The sequence below is a fragment of the Manis pentadactyla genome, chromosome 1 (genome assembly GCF_030020395.1).
Source record: "Manis pentadactyla isolate mManPen7 chromosome 1, mManPen7.hap1, whole genome shotgun sequence".
Lineage (NCBI taxonomy): Eukaryota > Metazoa > Chordata > Mammalia > Pholidota > Manidae > Manis > Manis pentadactyla.
In genome coordinates, this window is record NC_080019.1 from 115,288,549 (window position 1) to 115,306,857 (window position 18,309).

The following is an 18,309-nucleotide window of genomic DNA, read 5'->3' on the forward strand; positions in this document are numbered from 1 at the left end:
AGTACCTGCACTAGGTACTTTGTTTGTGTCATTTAATCTTCACAACAATCTGTGAAGTGGGATTTTTTAATTCTAATTTTTCAGAAGAAAACACTGAAGCTGAGAGAGGTTAAGTAACCTGTTCAAAGTTACACTGCTAATAAATGGAACCAGGATTTAAAACCCTGGTGTGTCTTACTCCATGGCCCTGGTTCTCTCTAGGAAGACACTCTGTCTTCCTCATTCTATGTATAAGCCATTCCTTATTTTTCAAGAAAGCAAATCTACTAGCCAACTTTTGGTTGTTAAAACTGTGTCCCTATAGTTGCTTGAAATTAATAACAATTTCTCTGAAAAATATTCTTTATTGTAATTAATGAAATTCTACATTACAGGAGAGTAAACCTAAATAAAATAAGGTTTTTGTAATGTAGGATATTATCACAGAAAGGACCTCAAAACCTACTTGTTTCAAGTCCCTAAATTCAACAGGCTTGGAAGCCAGCGATAATTAATGGTATGAATGCAATTCTAACAAAAAAGAGCTTGCACCAGGTAGGGATCAGTTGAGGATATGGCATGAATGAAGCTGCATATTATACAAATACATTATTAAATGTTTTTTTAAAAGCACAATTTTATAGTTTGTAACCACTCCAAATGATTATATTGTATATAACTGCCCTACTCTCAAAATCAGAAACCATTCTCATTTTACTCGATTTCTGCTTGTTCCAAAAAGAATTTCAAATAGCTGAAATCATCCTCACCGGACCTTGAGTGGAAACAAGAGAACCAGAGCGCTGCTTGCCAGTTGGTTTGTAAGATTCTCACGCACATTTACCATATGCAGCCAGAGCTACTACTATGTGACCTTCAGCAAATTTCCTAATAGAAAAAAATAAGGACAATAGCAGTACCCACCTAACAGGGCTGCTGTTTAAATGGGATGACACATGCAAAAAGACTGTAATTGTGCCTGCATATAAGCAGTATGTTTTATCTGTTATTGTTAAAGTTGATAATGCGTCCATGATTGAAGCACCACTTGGGTGGAAAAACATCTATCAGCTTTCTCTATATTTGAGAAGCTTTAAGGAAACTCACTCAGAACTTCATGCCACACTTGTCCTCTTTTAACATCTGTTTTCTCTTCCTTCAACCACTAGACATGGTAAGAACCCTTATTCTTAGAGAAAAGCTTCAGCTGATTCCATCCAATCAAACTACCATTCCATTTTCTGGCTAGTTTTCACTGTGAAACTTCTTGAATACATTTTCTGTAGCTGTTACTGATATGACTGAGATGTCCTTAGGAAAATCAGCTGGCATTACCCTGGGAAACTCAGAACTTGATTTTGTGAGACTCCCAGAGTGGTGCAGAAGCAGGAAAACAGAATAAATAGAACACAAAACCACAGTGCTAATATGCTAACTAATGAGAGAAGTATACCTGCCCTAAGGTCCTTACAGTTAAATTCTCTAATCAGCTCCTTTACTCACTATAGGAAATCTATAAATAGGAAAGCAAATTATAACCAAACATTTGCTGGTATAGTCCAATCATAGGGACCAGACATTAAAGCCTCTAGGCGGTATACAACCTTCACTGAACAATCATAAAAAAAGCACCTCCAATTCTGCCTCCCCAACTCCCATTTTTCTACATTTCCATGCTGTCCATCCACCTTCTGCTGTGACAGTCTTCTTTTAGATATGTTAATATCATCAGACTACAATAAGTCCCACTCTTCCTCCTTTCAATCTGAAAGAGACGACACCTTTTAAGATATCTTCTGCAGAAAACTGAGCTCATCTATTATGTGATTTTATTAGGCTAACTCTTGAGTTCTGCTAGTGGCATATCACACCATATACACTCACGCACTCTCTCCTACCCACGTCACCTTCCAATCACTTTCTCTTCCTTAACTCTTACTTTGTATTTCATTCCCCACCACATCCAGTGCTCTTTACAGTTCTCATTCTTCTGTATTTCACTATTGCACCTGATACAATTTGCCAACCATTTCTTAAAAACTTTCCCCATCATTGGCTTTAATGGAGCCAAAAAACTCTGTTGGTTCTGCACATTAATTTTTAATTGCTCTACAATACATATGGTGGTTAAGAGTCCAGGTCCTTCAATTAGGCAGACCTGGATCCAAATCCAGGCTGTACTCCTTATTGGATATGTGCCCACGGGAAAGTTACTTAACTTCCTGAAGCTTTTTTCCTCAACTGTACAGTGGACAAAATGACACAATTGGCTATTAGGTGCTTAGCATAATAAGCTTACTCTGATACAAAGTAGTCACTCAGTAAATTTTATTATCTATGTGTCCTAATTCTCAGCTCCTGATATTCTATTCTACTCTCTACCTTGAAGAAATCACTATCTCAAATAGCTTTGACTAATACTGCAATTAAGTATATTCCTGAAGTTACTGTTGCAGGACTAAATCTTTCACTCTCTTTTACAAAATTTCGAAATATTTGCATATTTCACCAATGTCTAAGAAATAACCTACTGGAAAATGATATTAAACTCTTTGTAAAAACCACTCATTTCACTTGGCTTCTGCAATACCATACTTTACAGATTTTTCTACTCTGGCCATCTCTTCTTAAGATTCCACAGCCAGCCTGCCCTTCTGTATCCAGACTCTGAATGTTTATGCTGTAAAAGGAAACTTTAAGGGTTTTCTTCATTCCTCACACTATAGTTTCTCCCTTTGTGGTCTTATCCTTCATCATGGTTACAAATGCAATTTATAAAGAAGTAAATGACTTCATATTATCTCTAGTGCAGACCTCTCCTCTGAATTCTAGACCCCCTATATTCAATTGTCTATTGACATCACGGTGTAATGACAAGATGGCTTAAACTCAACAGATCCAAAACTGGATTCATTGTCTTACTGGATTCATGGTCTTCCTGGATTCATGATCCACGATCAAACAAACCTATTTCTTTTCCAGTATTTTGTTGTTGTTAGTAAATGAAAGGCCTCACGATTCATCTAAGTTGCATAAGGTAGAATTCTAGAAGTCTAGAAGACATCCTTTATAACCTTCCTCTTCCTCTCCTGCAAAGATAATCTATTCCAATTTCCATTATATGGACATTGTGATATGAATTTCAACCTATTTTTTACACAAATACCAAAATTAACTTGCTGGTTTTATTCCCATACTGCCTATGTTATCACTATAATGCCAAGGTCTCTATCAATTGAAACTCTTGCAGAAAAAGAAATAAAATCAATCCCATTTACAATTGCATAACAAAAACTAAAATACCTAGGAATAACTGCAACCAAGGAGGTGAAACACCTATACTCGGAAAACTGTTAAGACACTGATGAAAGAAATTTAACAGAACACAAATAATGGTAACCTATCCCCTGCTCATGGATAGGAAGAATGAATATTGTCAGAATGGCCATCCTGCCTAGAGCAATTCACAGATTCAATGCAATCCCTATCAAAATAACAATGGCATTTTTCAATGAACTACAGCAAATACTCCTAAAATTCATATGGAACCACAGAAGACCCCAACTAGCAAAAGTAATCCTGAGAAAGAAGAACAATGCTGGGGCTATTATGCTTACTTCAAGTTATACTACAAAGCTACAGAAATTAAAACAGTATGATACTGAAACAAGAACAGATCCATAAAGCAATGGAACAGAATAGAGATCCCAAATACAAACACATGCATATATGGTCAATTAATATATGATAAAGGGGCCATGAATAAATGGCAAAAAGACAGTCTCATCAATAAATGGTGTTGGGAAAACTAGATGGCACATGCAAGAGAATGAAACTGGATCACTGTATAACCCCATACACAAAAGTAAACTCAAAATTGGTTAAATGCCCAAACTCATTCTACGAGGCCAACATCACTCTAATACCAAAACCAGGCAAAGACACCACAATAAAAGAAAATTACACACCAATATCCCTGATGAACATACATGCAAAAACACTCAACAAAATATTAGCAAACCAAATTCAAAAATACATCAAAAAGATCATCCGTCATGATCAAGTATGATTCATCCAAGGGATGCAACAATGGTACAACATTTGAAAATCCATCAACATCATCCACTACATCAACAAAAAGGACAAAAACCACATGGTCATCTCCATAGATGCTGAAAAAGCATTTGAGAAAATTCAACACACACTCATGATAAAAACGCTCAACAAAATGGGTATAGAGGGCAACATAATAAAGGCCATATATGACAAACCCACAGCCAACATTATACTTAACAGTGAGAAGTTAAAAGCTTTTCCTTTAAGATCAGGAACAAGACAGGGATGCCCACTCTCCCCACTGTTATTCAACATAGTACTGGAGGTCCTAGCCACGGCAATCAGACAACATAAAGAAATAAAAGGCATCCAGATTGGCAAGGAAAAAGTCAAACTGTCCCTGTTTGCAGATGATATGATATAGTACATAAAAAACCCTAAAGAATACACTACAAAACTACTAGATCTGAATTCAGCAAAGTTGTGGGATACAAAATTAATACACAGAAATTCTGTTGCATTCCTATACACTAACGATGAACTAGCAGAAAGAGAAATCAGGAAAATAACTCCATTCACAATTGCATCAAAAAGAATAAAATACCTAGGAATAAACCTAACCAAGGAAGTGAAAGACCTATTGCTTGAAAACTACAAGACACTCTTAAAAGAAATTAAAGATGACACTAATAAATGGAAATTCATCCCATGCTCTTGGCTAGGAAGAAGTAATATTGTCAAAATGTCCATCCTGCCTAAAGCAATCAACAGATCCAATGCAATCCCTATCAAAATACCAACAGCATTCTTGAATGAACTAGAGCAAATCATTCTAAAATTCTAAAATTCATATGGAACTACCAAAGACCCCAAATAGCCAAAGCAATCCTGAGAAGGAAAAATAAAGCAGGGGGAATTACGCTACCTGACTTAAAGCTCTACTACAAAGCCACAGTAATCAAGACAATTTGGTACTGGCACAAGAACAGAGCCACAGACCGGTGGAACAGAACAGAGAGTCCAGATATTAACCCAAACATATATGGTAAATTAATATACCATAAAGGAGCCATGGACATACAATGGGGAAATAGCCTCTTCATCAACATCATCGACCACATCAACAAAAAGAAGGACAAAAACCACATGATCATCTCCATAGATGCTGAAAAAGCATTCGACAAAGTTCAACATCCATTCATGATAAAAACTCTCAACAAAATGGGTATAGAGGGCAAGTACCTCAACATAATAAAGGCCATATATGAAAAACCCACAGTCAACATCATACTGAACAGTGAGAAGCTGAAAGCTTTTCCTCTGAGATCGGGAACAAGACAGGGATGCCCACTCTCCCCACAGTTATTCAACATAGTACTGAAGGCCCTAGCCACAGCAATCAGACAAAACAAAGAAATACAAGGAATCCAGATTGGTAAAGAAGAAGTTAAACTGTCACTATTTGCAGATGACATGATATTGTACATAAAAAACCCTAAAGACTCCACTCTAAAACTACTAGAACTAATACTGGAATTCAGCAAAGTTGCAGGATACAAAATCAACACACAGAAATCTGTGGCTTTCCTATACACTAACAATGAACTAATAGAAAGAGAAATCAGGAAAACAATTCCATTCACAATAGCTTCAGAAAGAATAAAATATCTAGGAATAAATCTAACCAAGGAAGTGAAAGACCTATACCCTGAAAACTATAAGACACTCTTAAGAGAAATTAGAGAGGACACTAACAAATGGAAACTCATCCCATGCTTGTGGCTAGGAAGAATTAATATCGTCAAAATGTCCACCCTGCCCAAAGCAATATACAAATTCGATGCAATCCCTATCAAATTACCAACAGCATTCTTCAATGAACTGGAACAAATAGTTCAAAAATTCATATGGAAACACCAAAGACCCCGAATAGCCAAAGCAATCCTGAGAAGGAAGAATAAAGTTGCAGGGATCTCGCTCGCCAACTTCAAGCTCTACTACAAAGCCACAGTAATCAAGACAATTTGGTACTGGCACAAGAACAGAGTCACAGACCAGTGGAACAGAATTGAGACTCCAGACATTAACCCAAACATATATGGTCAATTAATATTCGATAAAGGGGCCATGGACATACAATGGGGAAATGACAGTCTCTTCAACAGATGGTGCTGGCAAAACTGGACAGCTACATGTAAGAGAATGAAACTGAATCATTGTCTAACCTCATACACAAAAGTAAATTCGAAATGGATCACAGACTTGAACATAAGTCATGAAACCATAAAACTCTTAGAAAAAAACATAGGCAAAAATTTTTTCCAAAAACAAATACAGATTGCCAACAGGCACATGAAAAGGTACTCCATGTCACTAATCATCATGACGTGGAAATGCAAATCAAAACCACAGCAAGGTATTACCTCACATCAGAATGGCCACTAACCAAAAGACAAATAACAAGTGTTGGTGAGGATATGGAGAAAAGGTAACCCTCCTACACTGTTGGTGGGAATGTAAATTGGTGCAGCCACCATGGAAAGCAGTATGACGGTTCCTAAAAAAACTTAAAATAGAAATACTGTATGACCCAGTAACTGCACTTCTAGGAATTTGCCTAAAGAAAACAAAAGCTCTGATTCAAAAAGATATATGCACCCCTATGTTTATTGCCACATTATTTACAATAAACAAGTTAGAGAAGCAACCTAAGTGTCCATTAATAGATGAATGGAAAAAAGAAGATGAGGTACACATATGCATAGAATACTACGAAGCCATAGAAAGGACATTCTGCCATTTGCAACAACATGGATGGACCTAGAGGGTATTATATTAAGTGAAATAAGCCAGGCAGAAAAACACTATATGATATTTCTTATTTGTGGAATCTTAAAACAAAATGAACAAAATAGCAGTAGACTCGCAGACACTAAGAAGTGACCCATGGTTACCATGGGGGAATGGATGGAGTGATGAGAGGGGAGGGTGAGAATGATAAAGGAGCACAAAATCTCAATCATAATATAAACTGGTTATGGGATTGGAAGTGCAGCATGGAGAACGTAATCAATGGTTCTATAACATCTTTCCATGTTGACAGATAGTAACTGCACTAGTTGGGGTGAGGATTGAGTAATGTGTTTAACTGTTGAACCACTGTGTTGTATACTTGAAACCAATATAATATCGTGTATCAACTATGCTTTAATTATAAAAAAAATTGAAACTCTAGACTTCCCACTTTTCCTGGTCACCCCTCCCTCAAATCTCAACAATCAAATTTCTTATTCCTTCTAAATATCCTATCTCCTCCAGCCACAAAGTCTACTTTATAGTATCTGCATATTATTTTTTCCCATCCCTCTTCCCTAGCCAAGCCATGTCTTTTTCTTACCCAAAACACCTCTTGGAATCCTTCACTCCTTAGTGGGAAAAAATAAAACTTCCACATACAGGGCCATAGTTTTTTCAGCCCAATAATTTATCTTTGACACTGACACCAACAGAACCTAATGAAATTTTCCTCCCAGACCTGGTCCTTAAACAGTATTATTTCTGATACTAATACACTAAGCACTGCATGTATGAATATATACATGTTTTACATACCTTTTATGAACATGTATATATTTTCAGCCTTTTCTATTTCATACAATTATGAATTTCACAAGTTTAACATCAACCATATAAAACTGTACTTGATTTGTTCGGAATTTCTTCTCTCAAGCTAATTAAAGCAGTCCTCTCATTTTACAATTTCTGATTTGGTGAACCAGTTCATAGTCTTCGCACCTATATCACTTGTGATTTTAAAGGAACACAAAAATAAATGTAGCATGAGTCGTGCCCTTATGTAGGCATACCTCAGCGATAATGAGGGTTCAGTTCCAGACCACTGCAGTAAAATGAATATTGCAATAAAGGAAGCCAAATGAATTTTTTCATTTCCCAGTGCATATAAAAGCTATGTTTATGCTATACTGTGATCTATTAATTGCGCAATAACATTATGTCTAAAAAAAAGGACATACATTAAAAAATACTGCTAAAAATGCTAATATCTTGAGCTTTCAGTGAGTCATAATCACTGATCACAGGTCACTGTAACAAATATAATAATGAGAAAGTTTGAAATATTGTGAGAATAACCAAAATGTGACACAGAAACATGAAGTGAATACATGCTGTTGCAAAAATGGCTCCAATAAACTTGCTCGACACAGGGTTGCCACAACCCTTCAATTTGTAAAAAATGCAGTATCTGCAAAGCACAATAAAACAAAGTGAAATAAATGAGGTGTGCCTGTACTCTGCTTAAAGGGCATCATCTGGCTGTATTCATTATTTGTATTTCTAGTTTTCATAATAATATCTCATAAAGAGAAGGCGCTTAATACATGTTCAACAGAATGAAGGAATTCCACTTAGGCCTGATGTTATGCTGTAATGCTCATGAATGCCAAAAAGAAAATAGAACTTCTCCAATATGTTAATTCTACTTCTTTTCAAGAAAAATTATATTTGGGCTACAAAAGGGGAGAAAGATTAGACTCCCAGGAGAGGTGAGGAAACTGTACCAGAATCTCTTGGTGCTCTAAATGAACTGACCCTCCTCATAAATATGATCGCTGAATCGCTGTCAGGGAGGAAGCACGGGGACCCAGAGGATTGCCAGAGACTGGAGAAGAGCAAATAAACGTAGGTCTGATTTTAAAAAAGGAAAGAAAGAACAGCCAACATCAGTCCAGTATACTCAACATCACTCCTTTTCTAAATTCAAATTACTTATTTAAAAACTGGCTTCTAATCACTTAGAAAATAAGCATTTGTTGAACCAATCAGTTATACCAGTCTAATCCAACTTCCTCTCTTCTTTTTAAGAGAGTGTGCTTATAGATACATACATCCAAAAGAAGCAGTAAAAGTAGTGTTGGTAGGATTTCAAGGAGGTGTTTGATCAGATTTCCACTATATCCATATGGATAAGGTAAATATAAGATGGATAACAGTACAGTTAAGAGACTAGGTAACAAGTGCTCATTAATAAATTGCTATCAACCAGAAGGGCAGTTCTACTAGCAAGCTTCAGGACTATCTGTGGCTCTCTCATGTTCAACAATTTTACCAATAACTTGAATAAAGATGTAGAAGGTTACTATACTACTATTAGCATCCAATATGTGGTTGACATGAAACTAGGGGATTCATAATATGTATTATGAAAGAGCCAGGATCTAAAAACACAATGATAAGCCAAGAAAATGGGCTAATTCTAGTAAGATGAAATTTAAAACAGAAAAATGCCTAAGAGATCAATCCATACCTGCATTCAAAAATACATAAAAACTGTGAGATGGCAAAGTACTGTGACTTAGTAGCAATATATGTAAAACAAACAAAAATGGGGCTTAATGGCTTTAGTTGAGAGCAAGCTTCATTCAATCTGACAGCTGCAAGTTCAAGAAAACGTGGATATCAGAAAAGCTAACATGATGATGTCAAGCATGGAAAATAGCAGTTCTGCTTACTACAGACTGATCAGACCACAACTGGGATACTGGGTGACCCTAAGGGTCACACTCTTCAAAGCGTCACAACCATATTGGCACATGTTCAGAAAAGAACAACCAGGATGCTTAGAAACTTGGAAACTATTACAAAAAAGGAAAGACAGAAGGGAATAGGGATTTGTAAATAGGACAAAACAATTCTTTGAGAGGAAAATGATGACTATCTTCATTCAGTCATTCAACCAACATGAATTTCAAATCTATTTCAGGCCACACATTGTGACAGTGGCTAGGGATACAGTGAGAAGATAGCCCTTATCTGTGGGAAATTCATGTTATACCTAAAGAGTTTGGAAAAAAACATGATCTAAAAAAGGATTAGATTGTCCTATATGATTTCCTAAGGCAGAAACAGGACCAGTGAAAAGAAGTTAGGAAGAAACTGATTTTAGCTCCATATAAGGAAGAATGTTTTAAGCAAAGGCTGTCTAATGAAGGAAGAAATGAAGAAACTGCCTGAGAAGACTGCAGGGTTCCCATCAGTAATGGTGTACTTAGAGGGGAGACTGCTGAAATAAGATAGGTACCAAACAGGACCATCTTTAATGCTTCTCACGTGCTGCACTATGATTCTATACTTCCTCAGGAAATGGACTCACCAAATTCATCCTACTTGTGTAATTGAGCATTACAGGTTTCCGACAGTTGCTGCTTCCAACTTTGTATCCTCTCTCCACAAGGCATGCTTTATAATAAGGAACGGATCTTAGAGCAATAGGAATAACAAGACCCATCAGCACACAGCACACACAAAATCAATACTGTCCAGTTTGCCTTGTATTTATATAGAAAATATAAGAATTCTCTAACCTTTAAGCCATAGATTCAATTTTAAATATCCTATTGTGTTCAGTTAAAATAAATGTTACATACTGCATGTCTTGTTGGGAGCCATTTTTCCAAACCAACAATGAAAAAATAATTTTAACTTAAGATCCTTTAAGAATTTGCGTCCTGAATAAGCACTCCAAAACCCTCTCTTACAATACTATGTAGAAATAAAGTTTAGAACATATTCCTAAAAAGAAATAATCTATCGGATATTGCAGGCCAAAAACCATGGACTAATTAAATTGTGGAATTCTAATTAAATGGTTACTTAAATTTAATCCACTTTAAAAGTCACTGGCAGAATAAACACAGAAAAAGCTTAGACCATTTAGTTCTAGCTTTTACAAATCAGTTTAAGATTATTTAAGCTTAGTTTCACTCATTTGATTTTGTAATTTTCAGTCTCACATATTGGCTTTATACACTACAACTGGGTATTTAAGGGGTTCACCCTTCCAAACTGTTAATAATAACTTCTTGGAGGAAGCTGTCCCTCACACTTCAGCGCTTTCCCAATTTGGATACAATAAATGGGCCACAATTCGATATCCAAAAACTCTTTCTTTTAACTAGCAGCCCGAAAAGCAAAACTGAGAAAGAGGAGCATCTTTAACCACCCGCCCTGAATAAAGGCTTCCCCTCCAGTTGTCCACTCCGGCCACTCTCTGCCATTTCTCAACACAGTGCCTGGTCGTTCAGGTTAAAAAAAAAAAAAAAAAAAACATATCTCAGTTTTCCTGGGACGGGGATCCCCTTTTGTAGAAGTGGCTAAAGCTAGGCTCCCTACGGAATTTCATCTTGTTGCTAAGGCAGCGCCAACCTGAGTCGTCCGGCGCGAGGGCAGCTCCCGCCAGCGCCGAGCCCAGGCGGCCCCAGCCTGCAGCAGAGCAGCCGGAGCCGAGCCCGGAGCCCCTACGGCCGCAGTGTCCCGGCCGAGACCCCAGACGGCCTCGTCGGCGCCGCGGCGGGAGGTGGGGAGACGCAGCTCGACTTACAGTGACACCATCCTAGGTGACAGCACCAGTGCAGCTTGAAGCACTTGCCATGGCTGTGCGTGGCACAGATGGAGAGCCCATCGCACGGCTGGAAGTCGGGTCTGCGGGCAGCGCAGCTCCGCGCCAGGGCCTGAGCCTCGTCCACTTTCTCGCTCTTCCAACCCCGCTCGGGCGCCGAGGCCGCCGCACTCATTTCCTCTCCCTCCGCGGAGCCCAGACCCGGATTCCAGGAGAAGCGGCGTCTGGGCGGGCAGGAAGCCGAGCCGGCTGCAGACGTGGGAGGGCGCGGCACCGGCCGGGAGTCACGCCAGCGCGTGGCGGCGGCGGCAGCGGGAGCGCGGAGGTCCCAGGCTCGCAGAGGAGCCGCCCCGGGCGCTACGACCGGGGGCTGGGCCTGCCGTCGCCCCCTCCACCTCCGCGGCGTCCCCCGCGCACGCGCACGCGCGCGCCGGCGGCCTGGCGGCAACGCGGGCCCCCGCGCCCGTCCGGCCCCTTCACACACACCCTGCGGGGAGGGCGGTCGTCGGGCCCCCTCCCGTCCCCGCGAGCCCAATGCACGCCGATTCCTCAGAGACGGACTCCGACCAATAGAGGACCGTTATGGACGCACACGCCTAGCAGCTTGGTAGTCACACGCACGCCAGCTTACACGCGCACGTCCCCCCCACACTTCCCTGCGAGCTGGGTGTCTGGGGAACTGATACAGAAGTACACACTCCACGGAGGATTGTGGGGCCGGGGACACGCCCCCCCGAACTGCTGCGCACACAGCCTCTCCCCACACGTCTCCCATGTCCCTGGTACACATCTCCCAGTGCCTGGGCAGACGCCCCGCGGCGACGCACACTCGTGCTCCCCCAGGGCATGCCTCCTGCCCCCAACGCCGCCACTGGGGACCATGTCCGGGGCCAGACCCCAGCCCCGTGGCTGCCCGCCTCTGCCTTGCCCAGTGGGAAAGTAACCAAACTGGGTGTGGGGTAGGTGTATGGGGTATGAGAGAAACAGGGAGAGATGCATGTGTGGTGCATGGTACTCGTATGTGCAATGTGTTGCATGTGTGTGGTTTGGTGTGTATGGTTGTATGGAGTATGTGTAGTGGGTATGTGTGTATATGGAACATGTGGCGTGTATGATGTATGGGATGTTATGTGGAGTGTGTGATGAGGTGTGTGCATTCATATGTATGTGGCATGGATGTATATTACCAATGCTGAGTGTGGGTGGTGTGTATGTGTGTGGAGTAGAGTGCTTGCTGTATGTATAGTATGTGCTTAGTTGTGTATAAGTGTATTCATGTGTACATAGTATGTGGTTAGGTATAGCTGTTATATAGTGTATGTGGTAATTGTGTCAGTGTGGGACACAGGGGATGTTGAATGTGTTGCATGGTGTATATATATGGATGGAGCTGAGTGTGTGTGACAGGTGTGGGTGTGGACACACAAGACTCATGTTTGCCATGGACTCTGTGTTTGCCTTCTTGTGTTAATGCCCACTCTGGCCAGCAGATGTAACTGGGCGCCGATGGTGGCTGCGGCTCCCCCATTCAATCAGCTTGCCTTCTTCCCTCCTGGGGACAAGTTGCTCCAAATAGATTTTTTCATGCCAAGCTCAGCTGCTGAGAGCCTACCCTGGGCTGGATTCACTGACTAGAAAACAAACCATTTGCTCCCAGGGAGCTCAGTTGGGAATTAGTGTTTCCTTGCAACATGGCCAGAACCTAGCCTTGAACACAGAAAAGGAAGGGACTTACTCTATTTGCCAAACATTTTTCAGAGCAGAGAAAAATGCTTGTAATTGCCAAGGTTCAGCAACTCTGGGAACAAGAACAGAGCTGTTCAGGACAAGTGCTGTGTGGGAACATGTTTATGTCCAGGTCCACTTTCTCCATTACTTTATTCCTTTCCAGATTTGCATGACAAGGAAACTCATAATGGTTTTGAAATAACCAAATTCATCTTTAAGCAGTGAAAATCCTTGCTGTCATAAGCAATCTTTCATAAGTTTCCCTTTATTTAACCTTGGCTTGAGAAGATAAATGTAATTTGCGTATATCTGAGTCTAGTGAAGTCTTCATTTATTAAGGGTTGGGAAAAGACTCAATGCGTTGGCAAAGGTATTTTCAAGAAAAGTCTGATTCAAAATCATAAAGTATGGTTCCCTTATAACCTAGCATTAAAACAGTTATAAATATGAGGCATCATCTCTTCAGCTTCAGCCCCAGGCACCCCTTGCCCCCCAAAAGTCCTAAAGTACCTCCCTGACTCATAAAATCTATCCATCCCTGATGTTAATTTCACAGTCTGAACTACCTCAGAAAAAAGGAAGAGAAAACCTAAAGAAATCCATAATCCATTATTGCTGTAGCAAACCAACCAGAACTTTTCAAACAAAGGGGCATTATTTCCATCTCCCTACCCTATTTTTCTCCCTCACTAACCCATAAACTCAATCCATTTTATATTATGCTCCACATTATATAAAGCCTTATGACAAAATCCTTTCAGTATTTTAGTAACTAATATTTGAAGAGGATCCTTCCACGGGCTTTTACTCTAGGGTGAACCATGTTATAGGATTCTGCTGTATATGAAACCATGCCATCTCAGCTAGTGAAAAATGACCATAAGAAATGATGCAATACAGGATCTAGCCAGGAGGCAGGGTAAATTTCCCCAAATACCCTACTTTATGTTAGCCACATGATTTGAGGCTAAAAAGCCTTTATGTTTTCTATAACTACAACTCATTTCATCGCTTTGCCCTAAAGAAGATAATTAATCTTTACTGTCTGCAATAGAGGAGGAGGAGGTAAATGGTGCTGTGATCTCTCAGACATACACACACAGTCTTCAGGATGTGTTGTCAGGACACAAATCATTTATGTTTTATTAAGGATATAAAAGTACAGAGACTAGTATAATGCATCCCATGTGTCCATCACCTGACTTCAGTAATTATTAGCTCACTTGGAGAATCATGTTGCAAATAAAGAGTCAGAGAATGTCACAGTCTTTTATAACCTAATCTGAGACACACTATCCCTTCACTTTTGCAGAATTCTGTTCATTAGAAGCAAGTCACTAGGTCCAGCCCTCACACAAGAAAAGGAGACTACACAAGAGCAGGAACATCAGGAGGCAGGAATCCCTGAGAGTCCTTTCAGAAGCTGCCTACCACACCATGTGACTTGCTGTAGTCAGTAGGAGAACAGCAAGCATGGCATAGTGAAGATGTCAGTGGGGTTTGCCTTCTCTGTGTTTGGAGCCCTGAGACCATCATGTATACAAGCCTGAGCAGCCTGATGGAGGATGAGATGACTTGCAGAGGAAAATGGAGGTGCCTCATTTGACAAGCAGCCAATCCCTAACCAATGGTCAGTCAACTGCTAGAACTATCAGTGGAGCTGTACTAGATCATTCTAGGCCCACTAGCAATCACAGACACATAACAGAGTCCAACAGAGATCTGCTGAGCCAGTCCTGACCCAGAACAACCACCAGGACACACTATAGTTTCAGAGCGACTTCAACAGTTGTTTTAAACTGGTAAATTTTGGGTACTTTCTTACAGAATAAAAGCTAACTGATAAATCTACTAACCCTCACATGTTGTAGGCAAAGTAGTGGAGAATTCAAAAGGCTAAGTGACTTGCTCAGTGTCACAATGCAGCAGGCATAGTGGAAAAAGATCTCTAGGACTTGGCATCAGAATAATGCAAATGGTTCAAGTCGAAGCTCTGTTGTTTTTGGCTGGGAGACCTTGGCAAATATCTTATGTTTCCTGGACTTCAGTTTCTTTACAGGCAAAACAAAGCAGAAGGTTTTCTAGAACATCTTTTAGCACTCAAAGCTAAGACTTGTCCACTTGGTTATAGATAAAGCTAGAGTTAAAATCCTTTTGGTTCAGAATGTCACCTATGATAGTCAGTTATGCCCTTCCTATTCTATTGCACATATTTGTCTGATGCTAATGTAAGTTATGTCTATACAAACTAACCATTCTGAACACTTTGATAAATTGAGTCATTACAAATCAGTTACTTTTTGGTTGCTTGATGGAGCCAAGCAACTAATTCCACCGTGGTTATAAATAATCTGCTAGTAATTGATAAATTTGTCATATTAAATCAATTAGAATGATGAAGTAGATGGAGAAGTTTCCAAACGAGGTGCAACTAAATTAGGAGTCTTCTGTGGTGAGGGAGAGTGTCTCTTTTGCATTGCTCCTGGCATAATTCAGACCCTTGTCATCCATCTCCTTTGTCCTAAAGGAAAGAACAGCAGCTTTGGAATCAGACAGAATGGAATAAAAAGCCAGCTCTACTACTGCCTAGCTGGGAGACCCTGGGAAAGTTATTTAGCTTCATCTTTTAAATGAGAATTATAATGCCTATCTCATATACTCACCATGAACATTAAATATGATAATATTTGTGAAGAGCCTAGCACTGTATCTGGCATCTTGTAGATTCTCAATAAAAGTTTTTCTCTTCCCAGCACCTCCAAATGTCCTCTTTGTCCACAGACTGTCCATGCACCATCCCTTCCTTCACAATACTGAGGAGAGATATCACTAAACTCAGATCATATCATACCTAGCCTTAGAAACCTTTGACACATCTTCTCATAGCCTACTAAAAAAAGAAAATTCAGACTTTTTTGTAGGCCATACAAACCCCCCCCCAACCTCTTCTCCAGCTACGCTTTGCCTTGCCTCCAAATCTGTACCTTCCCCAGATGATTGTTTTGTTTCTGGACAAGTAATATCTTCTCCTGCCTGCCTCTGTGCCCCTCCTCATCCTGTCTTCTTTGCATGGAATTACCAGACCTCCTTTATACATGGGGAATCCTATCGTTCCTTCAAATTCTAACTCAGATGCTACTGAAGCCTTTCCTTGGTTCACTTCCCCTGCCCCATACTCAAAGACATGCTGTACCTACCACTTACTACTTCAAATAGCAAGGTAGATACCATATATTTCCAGTACCTGGCATTGTGTTGGGCACTAGGAGACTCTCAACAAATATTTTTTAAGGCATACATTAAAAGATTTATGACTAAACATTCATAAATAGTATGGAAAAGAAAAGCATCTGTTTTCAATGCTTAAGCTGTCAGAACTTGGAGATTCCTTTGAAGCCTTGAAATTAAAAAGCAGCCTTACTTAATAAACTGGCTCATAATCTTACTAAATGTCTTACCTCTATAGGTGACCCAAACTGCAAACACTGTAGACTCAGAGGTACTTTAGACATTGCAAGACCCATACAGATAAATGTTCATGGCTCTTCCTTAATCTTCTGATATTGCACCATGAGGAGCAGCTTTCCTGCAAAACACTGTGCTACCATCAAAGGAAAAACAGGAAAATAGACATACCCTGAGCCAGTCCAAAATAGCATTTCTTGTTTTTTTAAAGTGGTGAAAGTGGTTGATATTTGTGGATTGCCTTAATATGATTTTCAAATTTCACCATTCTATCCCTCAGCTTTTCTTTGAAAGGGACACAACAGTTTCGTGCCAGCTTGTTTTGTCACCTAGAGAAATATGTTTATTTATGAAAAAATGTTAGTGGAAAAATAAACCTCCTGAGTCACTTTGAACATGAAAGGGGAGGGCAAAAAGGCCAGTCATTAGCGTGCCAAGCAATCAGCCTCCTGTGGGCATTAGTATGCGCCCTTTGTTCAAGCCCAATAACCACAGGACTTTTCCTGAGTGATATGATGTGACACTAATAAAAGTAAGATCTGGGTCAATTTTGTGCTCCACACAACACAACCTGGTCTTTACGCTTCGATGGCCTATACTCACTTCTGGAAGCAATGGACCTATCACAATTTTGAAACAAGAACACTCTGGCTTCTTCTAATGGTGGGATAATACATACTTTCTGCCATTTCCATTAAAAAATATTTTTTCTTGATGACTGGCAATTAAAATAATTCAGCTTTAATTAGCTCATTTCAGTAAGCATCTAATGACTAAAATGACAGTGAAGAGCAATCTGGAATACAACGACTGACTCATGGTTTATAAATGAGGCAGCTGAGGTGCCACATGCAACCTGTGAGGATGCTGGGCTGCGGTCAGCAATCCACCCACACCCAGGTCTCCCAGCACTTCAGCGGCATCCAGCATATAATGCCGGGCGCATTTATCCACACCACAAATAGCTCAAGTGTCTTCTATGTGCCAGGTTCTGGACTGGATGGTAGAGATAATTTAGAGAAGAGACATTAACCAACTGAAAGAGTATAAAAGGCAATCTCCTTGATTAAGGTGTTTAAACACAGCACAACAGGAGAATGAGGGACGAACAGGTAAGTCTGCCTGGAGCCATCAAAAACTATTTCACAGAAAGGGTGAGTCAGCACTGATGATGGAGCCAAGCTGGGGGGATGTGTGGTGGAAGAGGAACAGCACACATGCAGGCGAGAGGGGCAGAGAACTGCTCTGTAAGTCTGTCTTGCTTGAAAGTAACATGGGCCTAGAGGAGCGGTCAGAGAGGGGAATTGGTCAGCAGGGACCAGATCACAAAAAGCCCCATACAGTCAGATTTAGTCCTCTACACCAGTAGTTTATGAACAACTTTCATCTACAAGCACTTTGTTCAATGGAAACACTTATCAGAAAGCATAAACAAACCAGGTTTTTAAAATCCAGCTGCTCCAACTGAAGCTGATACATGTTGGTGGGGAATGCTGGAACCCCATTTGTTTTAACTGCCCCAACAGCAGAGTCAAACCAGTGCTCCAGGAGCGTAGAAGTTGTGGTGGGCAGCCTACCATGGCTTCCCACAATCACCACCTCCTGGTATTCACACCCTGTGTAATTCCCTCCGTTGAGTGTGGACTGGACTTAGCAGCTGCAAA

At 40.3% G+C, this 18,309-nt stretch overlaps 1 protein-coding gene across 1 annotated transcript in view; it reads right to left on the reverse strand.

The window, feature by feature from the left end:
- C1H3orf70 (chromosome 1 C3orf70 homolog) overlaps nucleotides 1–11,886 on the reverse strand; it is a 98,190-nt gene extending 86,304 nt beyond the window's left edge. The window contains exon 1 of the mRNA XM_036875340.2: nucleotides 11,435–11,886. Within this exon, the coding sequence (XP_036731235.1) occupies nucleotides 11,435–11,627 (193 nt within the window). The 5' untranslated portion in view covers nucleotides 11,628–11,886. The remainder of the gene's footprint in view (nucleotides 1–11,434) is intronic.
- Between the last annotated feature and the right edge of the window lie 6,423 nt (nucleotides 11,887–18,309).